Below are 22,686 nucleotides of genomic sequence, written 5' to 3' on the forward strand. Positions count from 1 at the left end.
AAAAGACAGAGTAGAGGATGAGACCCTGAAGTGAAAGGACCACAGGCACTACTGCCTTATGAAAGTGAGGCAGCTCCAGACTGTCTTTTCTATCTGTAACATAGCGATAGTAACAGTACTTACCTCATAGGAGTGTTAGGAAAATTAAACAAGTTAATATTTTTTAAGTGCATACAACAGTGCCTAGCATGTTAAATAAATAAAATTTCACAAGAAAGTAGTGTCCTTTTTGAATCTACAGCTTGAGAAAATGTGTACTTAACACTCCAAATTACCATGAGTTCAGTAATACTATATAAAATAATTTATATTTATCACACCTGGATTTGTACAATTTGCAAGACAGTATATCTGTGCAATATGTTATTACTTATCAGTCTATAGAAACTATTTAATATGTATATGAATTTGCAATAACTCTGAGGAGGTCAGGTGTTCACAATACACATATATGCTCCATACACTGATCCTCAATGTCTGAAAAGTAGGACTATAATTGGTCATTTTTAACTGATTAGAATCCTAGAGTTTTTATGTTTACACTAACATAATGTTCTCTCTCCCCCTACCAAGTCATGGCCCAATATGACCCTGTGAGAGTTCAGTAAACAAAACTAACACATACCGCAAAAGTTTGGCGCCCCAGAAACTAAACGTAAGAAATGATTGACCAGGGTACTGGGAGGCATGTTTTGAATGTAAGTGTAATGAACAAAACTTCAATCTACTTTAACTCATTGCCTGAGAATTGCCTGCGTTAACAAGAAAGGGTTAGCCAACAGCAGAGGCAGGGGACGATCAGAAAACAAAAGGTGAGAAGGATCTCTTGCACTGTCTAGGGGAGAAGGTAACCCGACCTATGAACACAAGTAATCCATTCTCTTGAACGCAAATATCCCTATACTGTGGAAATACAAAGTCTCATGATTACATCATTAATTTTTAATCTATCCTTGTTTGTTCTGATCCAAGTTTAACAAGCAACATCCTGTGATAATATGGCTTCTCATGTGGGTTTGTCTAAGGGAAAAAATATGTTTAACACTATTACATCACGAGTAAATCAGCAATCTAGATTACGCAGCAGTTGCTATGAGTGAATTTATTTAACTTGAGTCTCTGAAAGAGATGTCAACTCTGGGCGCCCAGGAGGAGTCAGGCTTACCACCTCCAAAAAGACAGAGTAGAGGAGGAGACCCTGAAGTGAAAGGACCGCAGGTACTACTGCCTCATGAAAGGGAGGCAGCCCCAGACTGTCTTTTATAATAGCAATATGTAGTCCTCATTCTCAATAGGCTTGCAACTTTCTTTTTTTTCTGGTAGAGTGCGATCTTTACTACATTATTATCTCCAGGAAAAGTAGGCCAAGGTGTATTTTTTCCTTTGACACCAGTTCTGGTTTGGAATGTGTGCTACATCAATGACTTAAACTATTTTAATTAAATACCATTTATGTACTGTATTGATTCCTTCAGTTCAATAATTATCCTGAGTAATGAGCAAAACATTTTGTTGGAAGACGTATGGCTATAAAGATGGATTACAGAAATGTGGAAGCAACTCAACTGTCCATCGTCAGATGAATGGATAGACAAAAGGTGGCATATACATAACAATGGAATATTGTTCAGTCTTAAAAAGGAAAGAGATTCCAGAACAGGCTATGTCATGGATGAACCTGGAGGACATTATGCTAAGCGACATAAGCCACACACAAAAAGACAAATACTGAATGATTCTACTCATATGAGATACCTAGAGTAGCCAAACTTACAGAGACAGAAAGTAGAATGGTGGTTGCCAGGGCCTGGGGAAAGAAGGGATAGAGAGTTAGCATTTAGTGAGTACAGAGTTTGTTACAAGATGAAAGGTTTTGGAGATGGCTGGTTGCTCAACAGCAAGAATGTATTTAATGCCACCGAACTTTCCACTTAAAAATGGTTAAGGTGGTGAATATTATGTTGTGTATGTTTTACCACACTTTTTTTAAATGGGGGAAAATTGGATTATGGTTCTGTCCTAGGGTGCTTGCTACAGCCTGCAGGAGAGGCGGACAGGAGGGTTGGAACAGCAGTACGGAAATTGAGGCAAAAGAGAGGTTAACACTGTCTGAGGAGACCCCGGCCCATCTCATGAGGAAACTAACATAAGAGGTAGACCATTATGTAATTCCCTCAAAGGCTTAAAAACCACTTCACAAAAGTTTCTCATCGCTGCTTGAAAAACATTAGGCTCAAGGCGAGGCGCGATGACTTACGCCTATAATCCCAGCATTTTGGGAGGCCAAGGGGGGCGGATCACTTGAAGTCAGGAGTTCGAGACCAGCCTGGCCAACATGGCAAAACCCTATCTGTACTAAAAATAAAAAATTAGCTGGACATGTGGTGCGTGCCTGTAATCCCAACTGTTAGGCTGAGGCAGGAGAAGCACTTGAACCCGAGTGGCGGAGACTGTGGCGAGTCGAGATTGCAATGATGCATTCCAGTCTGGGCAACAGAGTGAATCCTGTCAAAAAAAAAAAAAAAGAAAGAAGGAAAGGGGGGAGAGAGAGAGAGAGAGAGAGAGAGAGAGAGAGAGAGAGAGAGAGAGAGGGAGGAGAGAGAAAAGAAAGGAAGAAGCAAGGAGGGAAGGAAGAAGGGAGGGAGGGAGGGAGGGAAGGAAGGAAGGAAAGGAAAGAAAAGAAAAAAAGCATTATGCCAGGAGAATCAGACTGTGTTCTCGACCCCTTGTTCTCGGCTCAGCTGTCGCTCCCAAGCTTTGGACCGAAAGACCTCGCTGGCCCAGCAGATGGCGCCGGTGTACGCAGTGCGCCTCCAGGTGCACAGGGGGCGCTCTCGCCCGGGCTTTCGCTCCTTGACTGGGTGACTCTTCCGCCTTCCGAGCCTGCCTCCCTGCCACGCCCCTGCGTCAGCGCGTATTGCGCGTGCTCTGGCGGGAGGACAGTGAGGAGTATGGCTGCGTCTTCGAGTGGTGAGAAGGAGAAGGAGCGGCTGGGAGGCGGCTTGGGAGTGGCAAGTGGTAACAGCACACGAGAGCGGCTGTTGTCTGCGCTTGAGGATTTGGAAGTCTTGTCTAGGTAATGCCTCAAGCCTGAGAGCCGGGTTGGAGCTGGGCTGGGGGACTGACCCCGGCCGGCCCTTCATTTGTGCTAGTTCTCTGCGCTCGGCGGGGAGGGCCAGCGCGGGAGTTTCGGGTGCACGATGGTCATGGATGTGGGGTCCGCAGCCCTCTGGCACTCTGGGCGGCGGTTTTTCCCAATAGAGGGAATTTTAGTAATGATAGTAATCTTGGAAATTAAGAAATCGCGCGGTCTGAGCCCCTTTCGTCCACGGCCGGCCACTTAACATTTATGGAACGCCCCTTGGTTGCCAACCACTGGGGAGACAGTAGTGAAGGGTAGGCTGGATGTCAGCTGTAAAGAAAGACAGATTGTAAACTGTCGCGGGCTGCGCTGCGCTGGAGCATGAGGGATGGACACTTTTCCTGGATGTTGGCAGGACAGGCACCCTGAAGAAAGGGCTGCTTGGGAAGCATGAGCTCGCAGACTCACTAGGCAGCAGGTAGATGGAACAGCATGTGCAAAAGCCTGGCTTGGTGGAGTTGCGAATTGTTTGGGATGGTTGTGTGGCAGAGGTAGGAGATGAAATTAGATGTCACTCTTCATATTCTGTTACTTTTTATAAGTATCGCAAGTTGAAGCCTTCCTTGACTCCCTCATGTTGGCTTGGATAGTAAATTATCTTGGTTCTGCCTCCTAAAATGTTGCTCAGATTTGCCGTCTCGTATCTACCCCGCTGTTAGTAACTGCTTCTTAAATTCAGTCTCCCAGTTTTAATTGCCTCATGCTTCTGCACTTTATCCTTTTATATTGGCCGAGACCAGTTTCAAAAGGCTTGTTATATCACTTTACTGCAGAAAAATGATATAAAACCTATCTCATTGGTAGGTTTGCGTTGTCCAATGAGGTAAAGTTCAAATTCCTTAGCCAGACTTACATCTTCAGTGCCAATCCCAGTCTACCCTCAATTTGGTGAATGATTCATTTATCCTTCAGAATCCAGCTCAAATGTCACCTTTTCTGTAGCCAACATTCTTTGACAGCTTTAGAATGAATCTTATCTATTGTATTTTAAAATATACCTGATCTACTTATAAACAGCGCTTCATCTTTACAACCAAGTTACCAGGTGAGCATGATATTTAATGATGGAAGAGAACCCTAAAACACATACACCAGAAATTAAACGGCTTGTGTGTTTAATCCACTGTTTAAAATAAACTGTATTAGGGCCGAGTGTGGTGGCTCACACCTGTAATCCCACCACTTTGGGAGGCCAAGGTGGGTGGATCGTTGGAACTTCTTCACAGAATGAAACTGCTCTGATGTGACTGACTTTCAGAAAAGTCTCATGTGCTCACTCAGACATAGTTATGTGTACTGATTCTGTGATCTGTGAAGTTTGTCAGTCTCTGAACGGAATTTGTGTCTGGATTGCATTTATGAAAATGAGAAGAAAATTCACAAATGGACCTTACATATTTTTAGGTTGAGCATCTTTAAAAAACAGTGGATTTGTAACTTAGGGTTTTTTTTTTTTTTTAATATATTTTATTGCGTTTTAGGTTTTGGGGAACATGCGAAGAACATGCAAGATTGTTACATATGTACATACATGGCAATGTGGTTTGCTGCTTTCCTCCCCGTCACCTATATCTGGTGTTTATCCCCATGTTAGCCCTCCCTGTTTTTTTTTTTTTTTTTTAAACTGTTAACCCGATGATATAGCCTTTCCAGATATTTATTACTTTGTAAAATGTAATCGGAGGAGGTAGTCTTTGGAGGAATTTAAAAAGTTGAAACACAAGTTGTAGTTAAACGTTTTTTCTTTTCTTTTTTCTTTCTTTTTTTAATTTTTTTGAGATGAAGTCTTGCCCTGTCACTCAGGCTGGAGTGTAGTGGCATTATCTTGGCTCACTGCAACCCTCGCCTTCCAGGTTCAAGAGATTCTCCTGTGTCAGCCTCCTGAATAGCTGGGATTACAGACACCTGTCACTGTACCTGGCTAATTTTTGTATTTTTAGTAGAGATGAGGTTTCACTATCTTGGCCAAGCTGGTCTTGAACTCCTGACCTCGTGATCCACTCACCTTGATCTCTCAGAGTGCTGGGATTACAGGTGTGAGCCACCGAGCCTGGCCGCTAAACGGTTTCTCTTAACCTGTTTGTAACTCAGAACTCATTGTCCCACAGAACCATGTTGATAGGAGTCTTGAGATTTCCACACCAGCCTTTTAATTCTGTTTACTTGAAAAATGTATTGCCACTAATAATGTAGGCTCTAAACCCTATGGAAATTTTATTTCTGTGGGGAAATGGGGCTGGATTCTAATGTGGTATGCCAGGAATGCACCTTCTTTGTAGCAGGACAGGACTCTAATTTCCACATCTTTAACCAGACTGAGTGCAGGCTTTCTTTGGCCTTTTTTTCACAATTGGAGAGGACAGAGGTTTCCATTTTGTCCTGGACTGTTACAGAACATGACTAAGTCTTAGAGACTTCTACCTCCCTTGTACTCCTGTCCCTAAAGCAAGCCTTGTAAAGCTTTCTGTGGACTCACACTCCCAGATTTGCAAGAACAGAGAAAGGCTTATCCCACATCTCCTGCCATAGCCCCACTCCAATGAGCACCACCCCTACCCCACCTGAAACCAGCTTTTACTTAGACCAAAGGTTCTCAACTCTCTATGTCTCACTTGTGGCTTACACAAAAAGGTTGACATAACATGCTGTTTTCATACACTGTTGATTAAATCCATCAGCCAGTCCTGTTAGCCCTACCTCCAAAAGATATCTGAAATTTGTCCATGTTTCTCCCATCAGCGTTACTAAGTCCCAGAGGCTAGGACCTAGTCAAAACCAGTATCTTTTTTTTTTTTGCCTGGAACACTACAAAAACCACCCAGCTTCCTGTTCTGGCCCTCTTACAGTCTGTTTACCAAATAGCTCAATAGTTGTTTAAATGTATAAATCAGATCATGGCATTTCCCGGTTTAAAATGATCGAATGGCTTCTCATTGCATTTAGAATGAAACACTAATCTTTACCTTAACTGCAAGGCCCTGCATAATCCCTCCCCTGGCTACCTGGCTGCTACATCCTCACTTTGCATCCGTCTCCCCTGTGTACTCTGCCCTGGCTACATCTCCTCAGATCCATCTTTCGGCCACTGAACTGTGTCTTCTGCCATGCTCTTTCCTCCCAGATGTCTTGGCTGACTTTGCTCATTTAATCCATGTCTTATATCAAAGCTCTGCCCTTATCTTCTCTGACCACCCTATTTAAGTAGCCAGCCTACTCCCTCAGTAGTCTCTAATAAAACACTGCTTTATTTCCTTCCCAACCCTTATCACTCTAGTTTTATTTCTTCTCTTAGTTATTCTTGTCTCCTATATTAGAATTTAAGTGCCGTTGTTCACTTTGATACCTTAAGTATCTAGAAAGTGCCTGGTACACAATAAATATTTGATGAATTACTGAATGAAGACTTTGCATTCTTATATCTACTTTTTTCATTCATTAATTAATTCATAAATAATGGTATGGGAAAGTAGTAGTGGGAAGAAGGGTTGGGTCCAGTTGTGACATGGTCCAGAAAAATGGTATGAGGCTAGCTGGAAGGAAGGTGGAAATTTGAAGGTAAAAATAGCCTGGTAGCCAGTGAGAAAGTACAAGCACTCAGTCTGATCAGAACAGTGTCATGTAGCTAGTTGTGAAGCTGCCCCTCCTGCATAATTTCTCAAAAGTCTCATCTATCAATAAGTTTGAAACTAATATATAAACATTACCTGCTATACATGTTTCCCAATCTTATTTTCCTGATCAGATACTAATTTTCATATAGGAAAACTGGCATATTTATTAAGTGAGCATTCTAAAAGTATGTCATTTTATTATGTATAAAAATTCCTCTTAGCTGATAAATGTTTAATTTTAAAAATTCAGTGGGTGAGGAGTTGGGGAGGGATAACATGGGGAGAAATGCCAGATACAGGTGATGGGGAGGAAGGCAGCAAACCACATTGCTATGTGTGTACCTATGCAACAGACTTGCATGTTCTTCACATGTACACCAAAACCTAAAATGCAATAAAATATATTTTTAAAAATTCAAATAAAGTGGAGAATCATTAAAAAATGATCCATGCATCCCTTAATTGTTTTATTTTACCTTAAAATATATAACATATATTCATTCACTAATCATGTTATATAAGACAGGAGTCAGAAAACTTTTTCTGCAAAGGTCAGATAATAAATACTTTTGGGTTTACAGGCCATATAGTCTCTGCTGTAACAACTCAACTCTGCCTTTGTATTGGGAAAACTGCCATAGACAATATGTATAATGAGCAGACTGTCTTAGGAAAATGTTATTTACAAAAACTGCAGATGTGCTGGATTTGGCCTGTAGACCCCTGATGTAGGAGTTTTTCTTGCATGAATCACTCATAATGCATTGTCTACAATTTCTAGTTTGATTTCTGGATCAAATCAAAATGAGAACTTAGCCTTTCATCAAACAGTCTTAGGGCAGACTCTGAGTTTTTATGACTTTTCCCTGGTCCTTTCTTTATAGCTATCCTTTGCAAGCCTCTATTGAGTCTTTCCAAGCATTAGGCTTAGGTTTTTATAGAAAGAGCTCTTTCTAGTCACAATCATATTTCATTGGTATTTAGGTAATAGCTATTTATATAATGATAGTATTGAGTAGAACTTTTATAAATAAGTTAGGTAACCAGCACAACAGAGCCTTGGTGAGCTGAAGTTCACTGTCATAGTGGACTGTAGGGAGCAGTCCTTGGTATTCAGCATGCCATGAAAGGCTTTTTGTTGTTGTTGTTTTTTCTTTTAGGGAACTTATAGAAATGCTGGCAATTTCAAGAAACCAAAAGTTGTTACAGGCTGGAGAAGAAAACCAGGTAAGTGGCTTCTTTTTAAATTAATTAATTTCTCTTTGTTTTTTAATTAAAAAAAAAAAAAGTGGTCAGGCACAGTGGCTCATGCCTATAAACCCAGCATTTTGGGAGGTCAAGGCAGGTGGATCGCCTGAGGTCAGGAGTTCAAGACAAGCCTGACCAACATCATGAAACCTGTCTCTACTAAAAATACAAAACTTAGCCAGGCATGGTGTGGACACTTGTAAGCCCAGCTACTCAGGAGGCTGAGGCAGGAGAATCGCTTGAACCTGGGAGGCAGAGGTTGCAAATGAACCGAGATCGTTTGCACTCCAGCCTGGGTGACAGAGCAAGACTCTGTCCCCCGCCTTCCCCCCAAAAAAAACTTGATTTCTGCAAGTTTTCTATTTATATTTACTTTGTTTGAGAACAGGAAGATTGGATCCTTTTAAGTTATTAATTGAAACTTTAAAATTGATATTTTCTTTGCATTACTTATGTAAGATAACAGTGTGCTCAAGAATAGTTGCCTACCCATTTAGCAGTATATTATTATTTTCTCTTATAATTCTAGTTATACTTACACATTTATTTATTTTTGTCTTTTGAGTTAACCAAGAAAGGTTTGTTGTGGAGATTACAACAGTATCTAGAATCAAAAGTTAATGCTCATAAACTTACCCTTTATTGTAAGTGTAGTTCCCTAGTTTCCTAATGCAACTTGAACATGAATGGAAATAAAAGAGCATACAACTCTTAGTAGACATCGCTTTATAGGTGTGAAAGTGTGGGCAGTTTTTATTTTCTCACTTTTCTGTGCTTTCTAATTTTCTACAATGAACAGACTTTTTCTCCTTGATTCACAAATTTTTTAGAGGTAAGAGGATAAATTTTATATTACATTTTTGGCACAATTATTATTTTGAGACAGGTTCTCGCTCTGTAGCCTAGGCTAGGGTGCAGTGGCGTGATGACTGCTCACTGTAGCCTCAGCCTGCTGGACTCAAGCTATCTCCACTTATCCTCACCAGTATGGGGAATACAGACATGCAGTACTATACCTGCTAATTAAAAAAAAAAAAAAAAAAGTTGTTTTTTTTCTTTTTGGTAGAGATGGAGTCCCTCTGTGTTGCCCAGTCTAGTCTCGAACTCCTGCCCTCAAGCAGTCTTCCTTACCGATGCCTGCCAAAGTGCTGGGACTACAGGCATGAGCCACCATAGCTGGCCAAAAAACTGTTTAAGAGAAAATGAATGGAGAGGATTAACCTTTCTAAAAATGATGAAAAGTGCAAGAAGAGCAGTAATACATCTTTTATCTGCATCATTATGTTCTATCTTATGACATGTTTTGAGGGCAGGGAAATCTGATGGACTCAATAGAAAAGTGTCAAGGAACCTCAAAAAGGGAAGAGGGTATCCAGATGAGGCCACAAGCCTGGAAAAGCAGCTAACCTTAGGGGTAGTAAGGTTTTTGTTTTGTTTTTTTAAAAAAGAAAGAGGCTAGAGATAAATTTGTTAATAGAAGACTATTAGTCTCTCGGGTACTCTATTAATACTTGTGGGATTAAAAAGGAATTTATACAAAATGTGCAAGAAGGAAAATATAAAGCTTGACTTTATTTCGTAGACACTTATTAAATGCTTGCTATGAACCAGGCACACAGATTATTCAGAAGGCGATAATTAAGACCTATAATCAGCACTGACCTTTCTTGTACTTTTTAAAGAGTAGCAATTTTGTGAATTGTATCTTGTACTTAGTACTGTGGATTCCTATGTAATTTTGATTGAAACTCTTAATATTAGAGAGGGATGTGCCCATCTGAAAATTTTCTAGCCACAATTTTATTTGGATATTTATAATCTTATGTAGAATTTTAGAATTAGGATCTTAACGATGTTCAGTTCAACCTCCTGTGAGACTGAGCTCCAGGGTGGACAGATGAACTAGAGGTTAATGGTGAGTGGAACCAGAACCTAAGTCTTCTGACTTTAGTTGAGTAATTTTTCCCTATTGAACAATAAGATCTGAAGAGAATATTTTTTACTCTTGGGTAGTAAACAAATTAGTTCAAACTATATAAACTTTTTAAAGGTTGTCATGGAACTTATGTGTACTACCTGCTTTAATAATATAGCTTTTATAGAAATGGAAACCTAGCTTTCTCCTCCTATGATGTGGGAGGAATGAGGATTAGAGGCCTATTAAACAAATACAATATACTTTTTACAGAAGAAGCTTTCTGTTGTTATCTAAAATACTCTTAATATTTGGCAGTTTGCAACTCAGTCTTTGTCTGTTGTATTAGGAGAATTCCTATAAAAATGAGAGGAACTTTATATAAAAGGGAACTTGAAGAGGCATACCTGTATTTTTTAGTCTTTAACAAATGTTTTTAAAGAGTTTTAAAATTGATTCTGAATTTTGATAGCTATTTTCTTTCTGAAGTATTATTTTCTACTTAGCACAGAAAAGTAAGGGTATATAGGCTAGACCTGCATCTTAATTCTGTACTGGGATGGTGATTGTAGTTACTAGCTTTTGTTGAACTCTTCATGTATGTACTTAAAATGCGTTATATAATGAATCCTCACAATAGCTTTATGTAGTAGTATTATATTCCTTTTCCTAATGAGAGCACAGGCTCAGGGAGGGTGGTAACTTTGCCTATGTCATGCAGGTAGCAAATGGAGAACTAGAGAGATGAACTGCCAGATTTTCTATTTTATGTGTTTTAGCCATCATGGTTTTTTGCCATATCTGCATACCACCTATTTATTTACTGGTTTTTGAAATAACTGTATTTTTAAGATCATCTTCATCATAAGCAGTACTGTGCATAAAATCAGTTTCAATGTCTCAGTTACATTTATTCTAATATGTATTATCACAAATGTGTAACTAAAAGTTTTTTAAGTTCTTGGTGCCATACCTAAAATCGCCTCAAGTGCCAAATTTTGGGAGAATCTTCATTATATTGTTTTTTTGTTTTGTTTTATTGTAGAGATGGAGTTTCAGTCTTGTTTCCTAGGCTGGGGTGCAATGGCGTGATCTCGGCTCACCACAACCTCCGACTCCTGGGTTCAAGCGATTCTCCTTCCTCAGCCTCCTGAGTAGCTGAGATTACAGGCATGTGTGAGCATGCCCGGCTAATTTTGTATTTTTAGTAGAGACGGGGTTTCTCATGTTGGTCAGGCTGGTCTCAAACTATCGGCCTTAGGTAATTCGCCTGCCTCGGCCTCCCAAAGTGCTGGGATTATAGGTGTGAGCCACCGTACCTGGCCTATATTGTATTTTTAAGGATAAACATTTTTTTTTTTTTTAAGATGGAGTCTCACTCTGTTACCCAGGCTGGAGATCAGTGGCATGATCTTGGCTCACTGCAACCTCTACCTCCCAGGTTCATTCGATTCTGGGATTATAGGTGCCCTGCCACCACACCCAACTAATTTTTGTATTTTTAGTAGAGATGGGGTTTCACCATATTGGCCAGGCTAGTCTCAAACTCCTGACCTCAAGTGATCTGCCTGCTTCAGCCTCTCAAAGTACTGGGATTACAGGCAGGAGTCACCGTGCCCAGCCATAAGATTAAACTTTTAAATTTTATCTTCCCTAGGAAATCAGTAAACCTGATCATGCTGGCATATTGCTAGTTCTGAAAGACTAGTTTTAATTTTGTATGAACAGCCGAAAAACTAGAGAAGTTTGATATTAATGTTTCCCAAAATAATTGTAGGTAGGCTATTTTTATTCTTAAGAATGAGGAATAATATTTTGAAAGTTGAAATTTTATAGTCTAGTCAATTCAGGTATGGATTCTTCGTTTCATTGGAATGCAGCCTTTCAGTATTCTGTTGTCTGATTTAATTGACTGTTATCTGACAGGTCCTGGAATTATTAATTCACCGAGATGGGGAATTTCAAGAACTAATGAAATTGGCAGTTAATCAGGGAAAAATTCATCATGAAATGCAAGTTTTGGAAAAAGAAGTAGAGAAGAGAGACAGTGATATTCAGCAACTACAAAAACAGCTAAAGGAAGCAGAACAAATACTGGTAAGTTGACAGAGGTTGATTCTTAAGGTGAAACACGGTATTATTTAATCGATTTCTGAAAAATCTGTTGTCAGTATTTTGAAGAGCAGAAAACTAGACTTTCCAGGTCTAAAAATGACATGTTGTCCATCTTGTCACTAACTATTGCCAGTGGTTAAATGAAAGGCTATTGTCATTCTCTTTTTTACTTACTGTTTTCAGATAGCCTGCATTACTTTTGAGCCACATTTCCATTACTTAAGGATTTTACAGTTTTGAATTATAGAAATGGAAAGTTTTACTTTTATCCTGGTTTAAGTTTTAATTATCAGTAGTCTAAATCTCTCTCTCTTTTTTTTTTTTTTTGGTCTCTGATCCTTAGGATAAAAATCAGGGAAAATTTTTATTTTTATGTATTTTGAAATCAGTAAAAATATATACACATTTTATAAAATGGTTAACATTTACATTAATTTAGTCTTTCATCCTCATCTAGGTAGGATTTGGACCTGTATCAAGGATCCTGGTTTTTCCTTTGTTGTTTTGGCTACTATTTCAAAGAGGCAATTTATTTGCTATTATTTGTCCAGTTACTTAACTAAATGCTAACTAATATAATATGGTGGTTTTGCAGAAATAGCTGAGCTTGATTCTCATGTCAACCAGACATTGCTGGCATCCTTACTGCGGACGATCTCTTAACAAATGTGTCAAAATGAGCTCTAATAACTAGAACCCTGCACATTTCAGGGTAAATTAATCCTCCCCACTAAGAAAACAACTCACTAGTAAATAGTTTTAAAAAATACATTAAAATCAGCCAAGCACAGTGGCTCATGCCTGTAATTCCAGCTTTGGGAGGCCAAGGTGGGCAGATCACCTGAGGTCAGGAGTTCAAGATTAGCTTGGCCAACATGGTGAAATCCATCTCTGCTAAAAATACAAAATAATTAGCTGGGCATGGTGGCTTATGCCTGTAATCCCAGCTACTCAGGAGGCTGAGACAGGATAATCTCTTGAATGGAGGCGGAGGTTGTGATGAACCAGGGTTGTGCCACTACACTCCAGTCTGGGTGACAGAGTGATACTCTGTCTCAAAATATATATATATTTATACACTTAATAATATATATATTAAAATGTTTTTCCTTGTGAAAGTAATACTTGCTCATCAAAAGAAATTCAGGAAATATAGAATAATGGAAAGAGGAGGGGAAACAATTGCCTTTAGTTCAGCTGCTTAAAGAATGCCACTATTCATAGTTTGGTCTATTTCCTTTGAGTCTCTGGTGTATTCATTTTTTAGCTTATTGTAGTTAAGGATACTAACAGACTTTCAGTTACTATTTATTGGATACTTAAGCATTTTTCATATAATAGTATCTACTTTGTTTGATTTTCCAACTTTGTGTTATAAAGAAAGAATTAAAGACATTGAACACAGGATCATAAAACTGAATTTCATGATTTAAATTGTAGTAACGAATATTGATTGAGCACTTAGGTACCAGGCCCTGTGCCTTGCATTTTATATGCCTTCCATCTTCATAACAGTTTATGTAAAGTCAGTGTTGTTATTTAGAGGAAGAAACCAAGACTTTTTAATAACTAACTTGCCCATGAAGGCTAAAATGTAGATTGAATTTAAACCTTGATCTCTCTGATACCATACTCTTTTTTTTTTTGAGACAGAGTCTTGCTCTGTTGCCCAGGCTGGAGTACAGTGGCACAATCTTGGCTCACTGCAACCTCTGCCTCCTGGGTTCAAGCAATTCTTCTGCCTCAGCCTCCTGAGTAGTTGAGAGTACAGGCGTGTGCCACCACACCTGGCTAATTTTTTTTTGTATGTTTAGTAGAGATAGGTTTTTACCATTTGGTCAGGCTGGTCGTGAACTCCTGACCTCAAATGATCCACCTGCCCCGGTCTCCCAAACTGCTGGGATTACAGGTGTGAGCCATTGTGCCTGGCCTGACTCCATACTCTTAACCACTGTGTCATAGTCGAGGATATGCATACACTAAGTTAACTTCATTTTGTCCTTCAGTGTATGTACCCGGGGAGTTAGATGGGGTGTTTTTGTGATAAAGTCATTAAACATTGAGGTGACATATAAATGAATAAGAATTTGAATACAAGGTTGTATCTTCCAAACTAGGGGAAAAAAAGGTGTTTTTTTTCTTGAACTAGTTGCAAGAATAGGATGCTTTTGGGTCGTGCATGGTCTGGTTGTCTTCTGTATGTTTATGAAGACATGAAGAAAAAGTAAACAATTTATATTTTGTTTCTACAACTAATTTGTGAATGGGAGGCTAGTTCATAAATTAATAGTTCTTTCATTATATATGACTGAAATAAATAATGTCAAGTGATATTATAGAACATTACAAATAAATTGTGGGGATTTCCAAGTTTTGAAGACTGTTATTATGGGATAAATGATCTTGTGAATTAAGCCAAAAACTATGTTTGATATAGTTAAGAATAAAACACATTTTTTTAAATGTTGTTTCAATTAGGCAACAGCTGTTTACCAAGCAAAGGAGAAACTCAAGTCAATAGAAAAAGCAAGAAAAGGTTAGTATTATGGGAAGATGGAATTACCTGAAAAGTTAAGTTTTTTCAAGAAACCAATATGAGAGGATATTACTGATAATCATTTGCTGCTGTTGAAAATATTGAATAAATTTTTCTTGTAAAGTATGTTATGTTCTCTTATTGTGGTAGGTGTTGTGAGGGAGGTAGAAATATGACATCCTTTTTCAGATAATAAAAAGCAGTTAATACAAGGCAGTTTTTTGCTGTGGGCCAGAATGTGCAGTAAAAACAGTGAGTTTATAAAATTGGTGGGAGAGGGGAAGAGAAGTATGGGCTGTAAGTGGGATTTGTACCAGATCTTGAAGGCTAGGGCAGAGAGTAAAAGGACATCCATTGGACAACTGAGCTGGAACTGAAACATCATGAAGTCAGAGCTAGCTACAACCTTGGCATGCAAGTACATTTGGTGGTGCAGAGGCCCATAAGCCTTCCTGCGCTGCTGTCCCTCTGTCAAAGGCTCCTGTTACAGATATTACTTGACTTGTTAGTTTGTCATACTGACGGTCAGAATTGTAATTACAACTTTGGCTACTTGCCTTTAATGACTTGTAGATACGGTTTTACATTTAGTCATCTCAGATTTATTGTCTGTCCTCTTTTTTAGGAGCCCATGTTTTGATTGTTACATGTGAAAAATAGCTAATACTCTCTTAAGAGTTAAGTTAGGCTTAGAAAGAAATTTGTAGCAAGAAACAAATCTCTGGGAGAGATGACTGAGGCTGGCTATTGAATTCTAGATGATAGTTTGATTTTTAAAATTTTTTAAATTTTTTTTTATTTTTTTGCATTTTACGTTTTGGGGTACATGTGAAGAACATGCAAGATTGTTGCATAGGTACACACATGGCAGTGTGATTTGCTGCCTTCCTCCCCAGATAGTTTGATTTTGTTTTTTAATCTTCAAAAATTTTACACACATACACTTTGTTACTTTGAAACAGTATCTAAAATTTGTAAAATAAAAAATGTGCTGTTCTCACTTCTTGGTGGTAACTACTATTAATGTTTGGTATATGTCCTTCTAGATTTTTCTTCTAGATCTGTGAGTATGTATGTAGTAAAAATACAAATACACATATGTACGTATATTTTAAACAGTCAGGTAATACCATACATATTATTTAGCAGTTTAGTTTAGTTTTTTTTTTTTTTTTTTTAAACCTAATGAAGACATTGTAGACATCTTTCTACTCAGGCCTATTTAAGAGCCTCAGGGCATATTAATCAAACAGTGGTGTGAATTGTCTGCTCTGATTTCATAGCTTGGATGTCATTGAGAAGTGAAACGCTGTTTTCTCTCTATTTGTGCTCACTATTGCTTTCAGAAGAGTAATAGTATTTAACAGTAGTTAATAATTGAGATTATTGAGTGCTGTCATGCTAATCTCCCAGACTTGTTTATGTCAGCTGATTTTTCTGAATTAGTATCTTGTTTTTGGAGATTTAAGTTTATACTAAATATGTAGGTATTGTTAAGGAAGGTGGGTGACTGAGATTATTTTATTTTCAGATAATTTCAAATTAAGTATGATGTGTAACTGATAAATATACTTCTAAACTTGTATGTTTGTTATACTACAGGTTATACTATCCTCTTAACTCTTTCAGGTGCTATCTCCTCTGAAGAAATAATTAAGTATGCACATAGGATCAGTGCAAGTAATGCTGTATGTGCCCCACTAACCTGGGTTCCAGGTAAACATACTTCTCTTTTGTACTAGATATATGTGGCTTTGAAAATTCTTAGGTGACTGTGTACAGAAATAGATTTAATATAGAATGTATTTATCCTTTGAAACCTCTGCTACATATTTTCACATTTTTAATGGTTTATAAGTAATGATACAGGCCATGGGTTTTATAAATTTGGTTTCCTACAAAGCCATTGTTGCTAGGGACTGCATTTCTTTCCTCTTTTGAAATAATAAATTGATAATTTTTTTAAAGTACAAGATAATGTGATACTTCTTTTTTTTTTTTTTTTTTTTTTTTTTTTTTTTTTTTTTTTTTTTTTTTTTTTGAGATGGAGTTTCGCTCTTGTTACCCAGGCTGGAGTGCAATGGCGCGATCTCGGCTCACCACAACCTCCGTCTCCTGGGTTCAGGCAATTCTCCTGCCTCAGCCTCCTGAGTAGCTGGGATTACAGGCACACGCCACCATGCCCAGCTAATTTTTTGTATTTTTAGTAGAGACGGGGTTTCACCATGTTGACCAGGATGGTCTCGATCTCTTGACCTCGTGATCCACCCGCCTCGGCCTCCCAAAGTGCTGGGATTACAGGCTTGAGCCACCGCGCCCGGCCGATAATGTGATACTTCTAAAGCTTTGGATTTATATACCATTATATCAGGGCTGGCCAGGAGCCAACTTTTTAGAACCATTGGGATTTCCACAAAGGTTCCAGCTGAGAAGGTCAATTCCAATTCTCTTAGATGCCAAAGACAAAGTGCTGTGCACCCAACACTGAACACACAGGCTTGGAAAGAGCTGGGATAATTAGACGGCAAAGAGAGTATTAAGCTGCAACTATATTGACAGTGGATGAAACATAAAACAGGAGACATAAGGTAGCAGCCTTCCTGGAGGAAGGGGAAATATTAATAGTTATCTCCAGTAACTCCTGAAGGTGCTGTGTTACCATGCACTAAGGGTGACTATAATTTTGGGGATGAGTAATCTGCAGTTGGTGGACATGCCCAAAAAGTCGGTCCAAATCTGGTCATGTTTTTGTTAACTCCAAACTGCTATTTAGTGTGCTTTCATGTTTGGAATGAACATTACCTGCTCCTGCTATTTCACCACTTATAGAAATTAGTTTCTGAATGACAAGATCAAAGAGGTTGGTTAGAAAAAGGTTTTATCTTGAACAAGGTGGTATGGGGGAAAAAAATAAAGATGAATTTTTTTTTAAAAAAGGTTTAAATTTGGACACCCCTTCCAATAAACATTCCAGTCCTTTCTGTCTTATAAGTGTCATGATTTTTTTCTCCCTTACAACATATATCATTGTCATTTTTTTGCTAGAAAATAAACTTAAATTTGAATAATTGAGATCATTCTAATTTTCTTAAGTTGTCATCAGGAATGTTTATAAAAAAATGACTTCATTTTTTTTAATGTATAGAAAATAGGGTATTCTTGGGAAGATTTAGAAAAGAAATTAAAATGCATGTATTTTAAGAAGTAATACTATATTCTTAATAACAATTTATAAGTTGAGTTTTATAATCCTCTTTTTTTGAGATGCAGTCTTGCTCTGTTGCCCAGGCTGAAGTGCAGTGGCGCGATCTCAGCTCACTGCAACCTCTGCTTCCCAGGTTCAGGTGATTCTCCTGCCTCAGCCTCCTGAGTAGCTGGGATTACAGGCGCACACCACCACGCCTTGCTAATTTTTGTATTTTTAATTAGAGATGGGGTTTCACCATGTTGGCCAGGCTGGTCTTGAACTCCTGACCTCAGGTAGTCTGACCCCCACTGGCCTCCCAAAGTGCTGGGATTACAGGCATGAGCCACCACACCTGGCCAGATTACTTTTATATTTCAAAATTGAAAATGTGGCCTGAATTTTTCACTGTGAACCAAGGGAAGTTAGTACTTAAAAGAACATATTAATGCTTATTTTTAAAAATATGATTGAATTAAATGTGGTCTTTATTGTTTTAGGGGACCCCCGGAGACCTTACCCAACTGATTTAGAGATGAGAAGTGGTTTACTAGGTCAGATGAACAATCCTTCCACCAATGGTGTGAATGGCCATTTACCAGGGGATGCACTTGCAGCAGGAAGATTGCCAGGTAATGTTAAGCTGAAGAGTATTTGCAGACAGATCCAGGTTTTCCAGGATGACAAGGATGGGATATCTGGCTGTAAAGCAAGTTTGAGATTCCCGACATAATTATTATTATTTTTTTTTTGAGACGGAGTTCTGCTCTTGTTGCCCGGGCTGGAGTGCAATGGTGCGACGTTGTCTCACCACAACCTTCACTTCCTGGGTTCAAGCGATTCTCCTGCCTCAGCCTCCCAAGTAGCTGGGATTACAGGCATGTGCCACCACGCCCATCTAATTTTGTATTTTTAGTAGAGATGGGGTTTTCTTATATTGGCCAGGCTGGTCTCATTTCTCTATGTTGGTCATATTGCAGATATTAGGAGACTGGAGAGACCAATGGGTGAAACAGGAGGATTTTATTTAGGTGCACCAGCTCAGTGGATTTGCATTTGAAAACTGAGCACAGCATAAAGAAAACGGGTGCCTTTTATGTACCTTTGTGATGCAGGATAATGAAGTAGGCATCGATTTTACACAACTAAGAACAAAGGGCTGTTAATTAACCTGTGGCATGTCTTGTGTTGTACTTTACATTTGAAAAATAACATTTTGAGAAATACGTTTTGCATTCTTCAGGTTTATCTGCCTGTGACCTTGCAGCTGATCTGCAAGAAGAATAGGAACCCTTAGATGCCTGGAAACTTTCCTAAGAATGTGGGGAGGATAGATAATGTCAAATGGTTTACAGAGAGACAGTTAATGTCTTAAGCAGAGCTGGGGAGGAGGTATTAAACAGCACACAACACAGCAAAAGTTACCTTATTTAACAGCTGCTACAAATTACTATTATTGTTATTTAATTTTTTTCTTCAGTCAGGCTGGTCTCAAACTCCTGACCTCAGGTGATCTGCCCACCTCGGCCTCCCAAAGCGGTGGAATTACAAGTATGAGCCACCGCTGGTGCCCAGCAATTTTTTTTTTTTTTTTTTTTTTAAATTTGAGACAGAGTTTCCCTGTGTCGCCTAGACTGGAGTGCATTGGTGCAGTCTTGGCTCCTGGGTTCCAGTGATTCTCGTGCCTCAGCCATCCCAGTAGCTGGGATTACAGGCTCGTGCCACCACACCTGGCTAATTTTTGCATTTTTCGTGGAGACGGGGTTTCGGCCTATTGGCCAGGCTAGTCTCAAACTCCTGACCCAAAGTGATTGCCCACCTCAGCCTCCCAAAGTGCTGGAATTGCAGGTGTGAGCCAGTGTACTCAGCTGTCAGACCCAGTTCACTGTAGTAGCTAGATTATTTGCCAGTTTATTCTGCTCTCTAAAGATTCTCCTTGAGGGAGGTATGAAATTAGAGCAAGCTACCTCTCTCTTATTTGTAAATATTACACTGTTTTCCTCAGGCATTTGGCTTCTCTTTTTAAATTATTGCTCTAAACATAGCTTTTTTATAATTGTGAAACATGCTATGCAAACAGAGTAAGATTGTTTACAGAATAAAGTGAACACACTCCTGTGTGTTAACAGAATAACAATACCTTTTTATAAACTTTTAAAACTTTATAAAATAGTATTTCTGTGAGACCCAGTTCATTCTGAACTTCTGTTTTCCTGAAGTTTTTCGTAGGTTTGTGCTGTTTTTATATATATTTATTTTATATTATTCCTCATCTTTTGTAGTTTGTAGGTGACTTTTGTTTTAATGTGGTAGAACATTTGGGAAGTAGAAAAAGGCATTTAAAAAAGGAAAAAAAAAAAACCCAGCCCTTTCTGAGGTAATGATTTTAAATATTTAGCTTGTTTTCTTTTTTCCCTGTATATTATTTGCTTAATGTTACATCATAAGGTGGTCCCTATGTCATTAATAATGTTTTATATGCATCATTTTTGTTAGCTACCTAAAATACAAACTGGGGAACCCACTGTGATATCTTTGGGTATCACCTCATATTTCTCATTTTTTGAAAGTACAAGAAAAACAGGTATGGGGAGTCACTGCTACATTTTGGACCAAGGAAGGGACAGACCTAGAAATGGTCCTCCCCAGCCCCATCCCAAGGCCGATATTCAAATCATGGTGCTGTCATTGGAGAGGGTGTAGTGTAGTTGTGGCCCACTCTATGGCAGAGAAGTTAGATGAGGCGTCAGAGGCCAGAGCTGGCAAGCAGGAACTTACCCACTGGGGTTCCAGGGAGACTTGCTTGGAAGCTGCCCTTTGGGATTGTGGTGAAACCTGCTAGGAAACCACCTTTAGGGATGCCACTGAAAGTTGCTGTGGTGAATACCACTTAATGTCCTGCACACGAACCAGGCATCACAGCAGTAAAGGAAAAAAACACCTGATCCAGGAAGTCAAGCTTATTTGCCTGTGGAGTCTCACCTGTGCCCTCTACTGACAAAACTTAATTGTGGCAGCTGGCAAAGGAGAAATGGTTTCAGGGGCCAGAGAGAAGGGTAGATTTGAAGCTAACTGGCATGCCTTTCTAGTTAACACTGTAACTCTTTCTTTTGACCCTTTAAAAATCTGCCTTCTTTCTTTGAGTCTTGAACTATACCTGTTTATGTGCTCTGTTCCTTTGCATCAGAAATACAGACTTTTAATGTGACTTGGGCACTTTTTTGTAAGATATTTTATATGCATACATTGAAAATCAGCCTCTCTTTGATGAGAGTCACTTACAATAGCAGTTCCTCTGTTGAGAAATCATTCAAACCTAGTATAATAATACTAAATGAAGTACCTATTACCTGTTTATAATATGTAGAATAATCTACATAACCTAGTATACATAATTATGTATTATACATACATATAATGGATACACAGATACAGGAAACATTTGTAATTGTAAATGTCTTACAAAAGAAAAATTATATCAGCTGACTATTTGAATAGTTTCTTACAGAGTAGTATGATTTAAAAAAAGTTCCCAGTTGCTAAAATATGATACTTTTTCTTGATAAATTTGATTTTTACTAATTTGGCTAAATGTGTATTTTTTTCCTAGTCTTAAAAAAATTGGTACAATAGCTTATGCCTGTAATACCAACACTTTGGGAGGCTGAGGTAGGAGGATAGCTTGAGCCCAGGAGTTGGAGACCAGCCTGGGTAACATAGGGAGACCTCATTGCTACAAAAACTTTAAAAAGTAGCCAAGCGTGGTGGCATGTACCTGTAGCCCAGCTACTCAGGAGGCTGAGTCAGGAGGACTTCTTGAGCCTAGGTCAGGGCTACAGTGAGCTGTGTTCGTGCTATTTCACTAGAGCCTGGGTGACAGAATGAGACCCTGTCTCAAAAAAAGAAAAGAAAAAAGTAACATTAAAAAATATATATACTTCAAATTGTTTGTATAAAGGGAAAAGTTAGTACTAGATTAATTACAAATGGAGCTGTTCTTATCTGTGATTCCTTTTTTCTTCCAGATGTCCTTGCTCCTCAGTATCCATGGCAGTCAAATGACATGTCAATGAATATGTTACCACCAAATCATAGTAGTGACTTTTTGTTGGAACCTCCTGGGCATAATAAAGAAAATGAAGACGATGTAGAGATTATGTCAACCGACTCCTCAAGCAGTAGTAGTGAGTCTGATTAAAAAACTGTAAAAGACAATATATAGAATTGAATACTGTCAAATTCTGTTTCTTTAACAGTAGCAGGGTAGGATAAACTACAGATGGCAAAGAATAGCCAGGTAAACAGTGGCTTCGGTAGAATTGTGCAGCCATTAAAAGTCAAAATGAACTTTCTCTTTGAAGCCAAAGATTATAGCTTTAGTGTTAAGCCCCTAATAGTCAAAATTTACTGTTGAAAAGAAAAAGCAGTGGCTAAGTGCTGTTTACCCTGTTCTGTTCCAGTTGTGCTGGATTTGTCACCTTCCTCTTCTTGCAGTTTCCCAGAAGTCACTTTTAACCACTTTTAATTTCTGGTGGTTAACCTCTGTGTTTAAGTAATATGCTTATACAACTATTTCTTGATGTATGAGTTTTAGACAATGTATCTTTTTTCTCATTTCAAAGGTAATACAACATATTATCAAACATGTAGTGAATACAGTAAAGCACAAAGGAAATAGAGTTGAGGGAAATGATCCATGTACATATCACTCATAGGCTTCCTGGAATTATTTAGAAAAGCATTTTTAAACTGGCAGTGAATAACTAAATAGGGATCATATTTTTGTGTGTCATTTAAAAATGACAAAAACTCTTATTTGACAGTAAAGGCTCTTGGCTTCTGTTGGAGGAATGGGAAGTTGTCTCAATTTGTACAGTTTGTAATTATTGTAATTTTTGTAAATAAATTTACTTTTGTTTGTACTTTGTATGCTTT

General features: G+C 38.5%; 1 protein-coding gene and 1 long non-coding RNA gene across 2 annotated transcripts; one reads left to right on the forward strand and one right to left on the reverse strand.

Annotated features, from left to right (window-relative positions):
• The first annotated feature begins 2,898 nt into the window (after positions 1-2,898).
• MED4 (mediator complex subunit 4) lies at positions 2,899-22,678 on the forward strand. Its single transcript, XM_017535961.2, has 7 exons — positions 2,899-3,076; positions 7,914-7,980; positions 11,843-12,013; positions 14,510-14,567; positions 16,197-16,283; positions 18,252-18,383; positions 21,777-22,678. Exons 1-7 carry the CDS (start codon positions 2,952-2,954, stop codon positions 21,947-21,949), a joined length of 813 nt encoding a protein of 270 aa, XP_017391450.1. The 5' UTR covers positions 2,899-2,951; the 3' UTR covers positions 21,950-22,678.
• LOC119472322 lies at positions 18,236-21,951 on the reverse strand. Its single transcript, XR_005201457.1, has 3 exons — positions 21,736-21,951; positions 21,527-21,640; positions 18,236-18,449 (listed from the first exon to the last, which is right to left on the reverse strand). It is a non-coding gene; the product is annotated as an uncharacterized LOC119472322 (long non-coding RNA).
• Positions 22,679-22,686: the final 8 nt, after the last annotated feature.

Source organism: Cebus imitator, unplaced genomic scaffold, assembly GCF_001604975.1.
Source record: "Cebus imitator isolate Cc_AM_T3 unplaced genomic scaffold, Cebus_imitator-1.0 Scaffold94, whole genome shotgun sequence".
Classification (NCBI taxonomy): Eukaryota; Metazoa; Chordata; class Mammalia; order Primates; family Cebidae; genus Cebus; species Cebus imitator.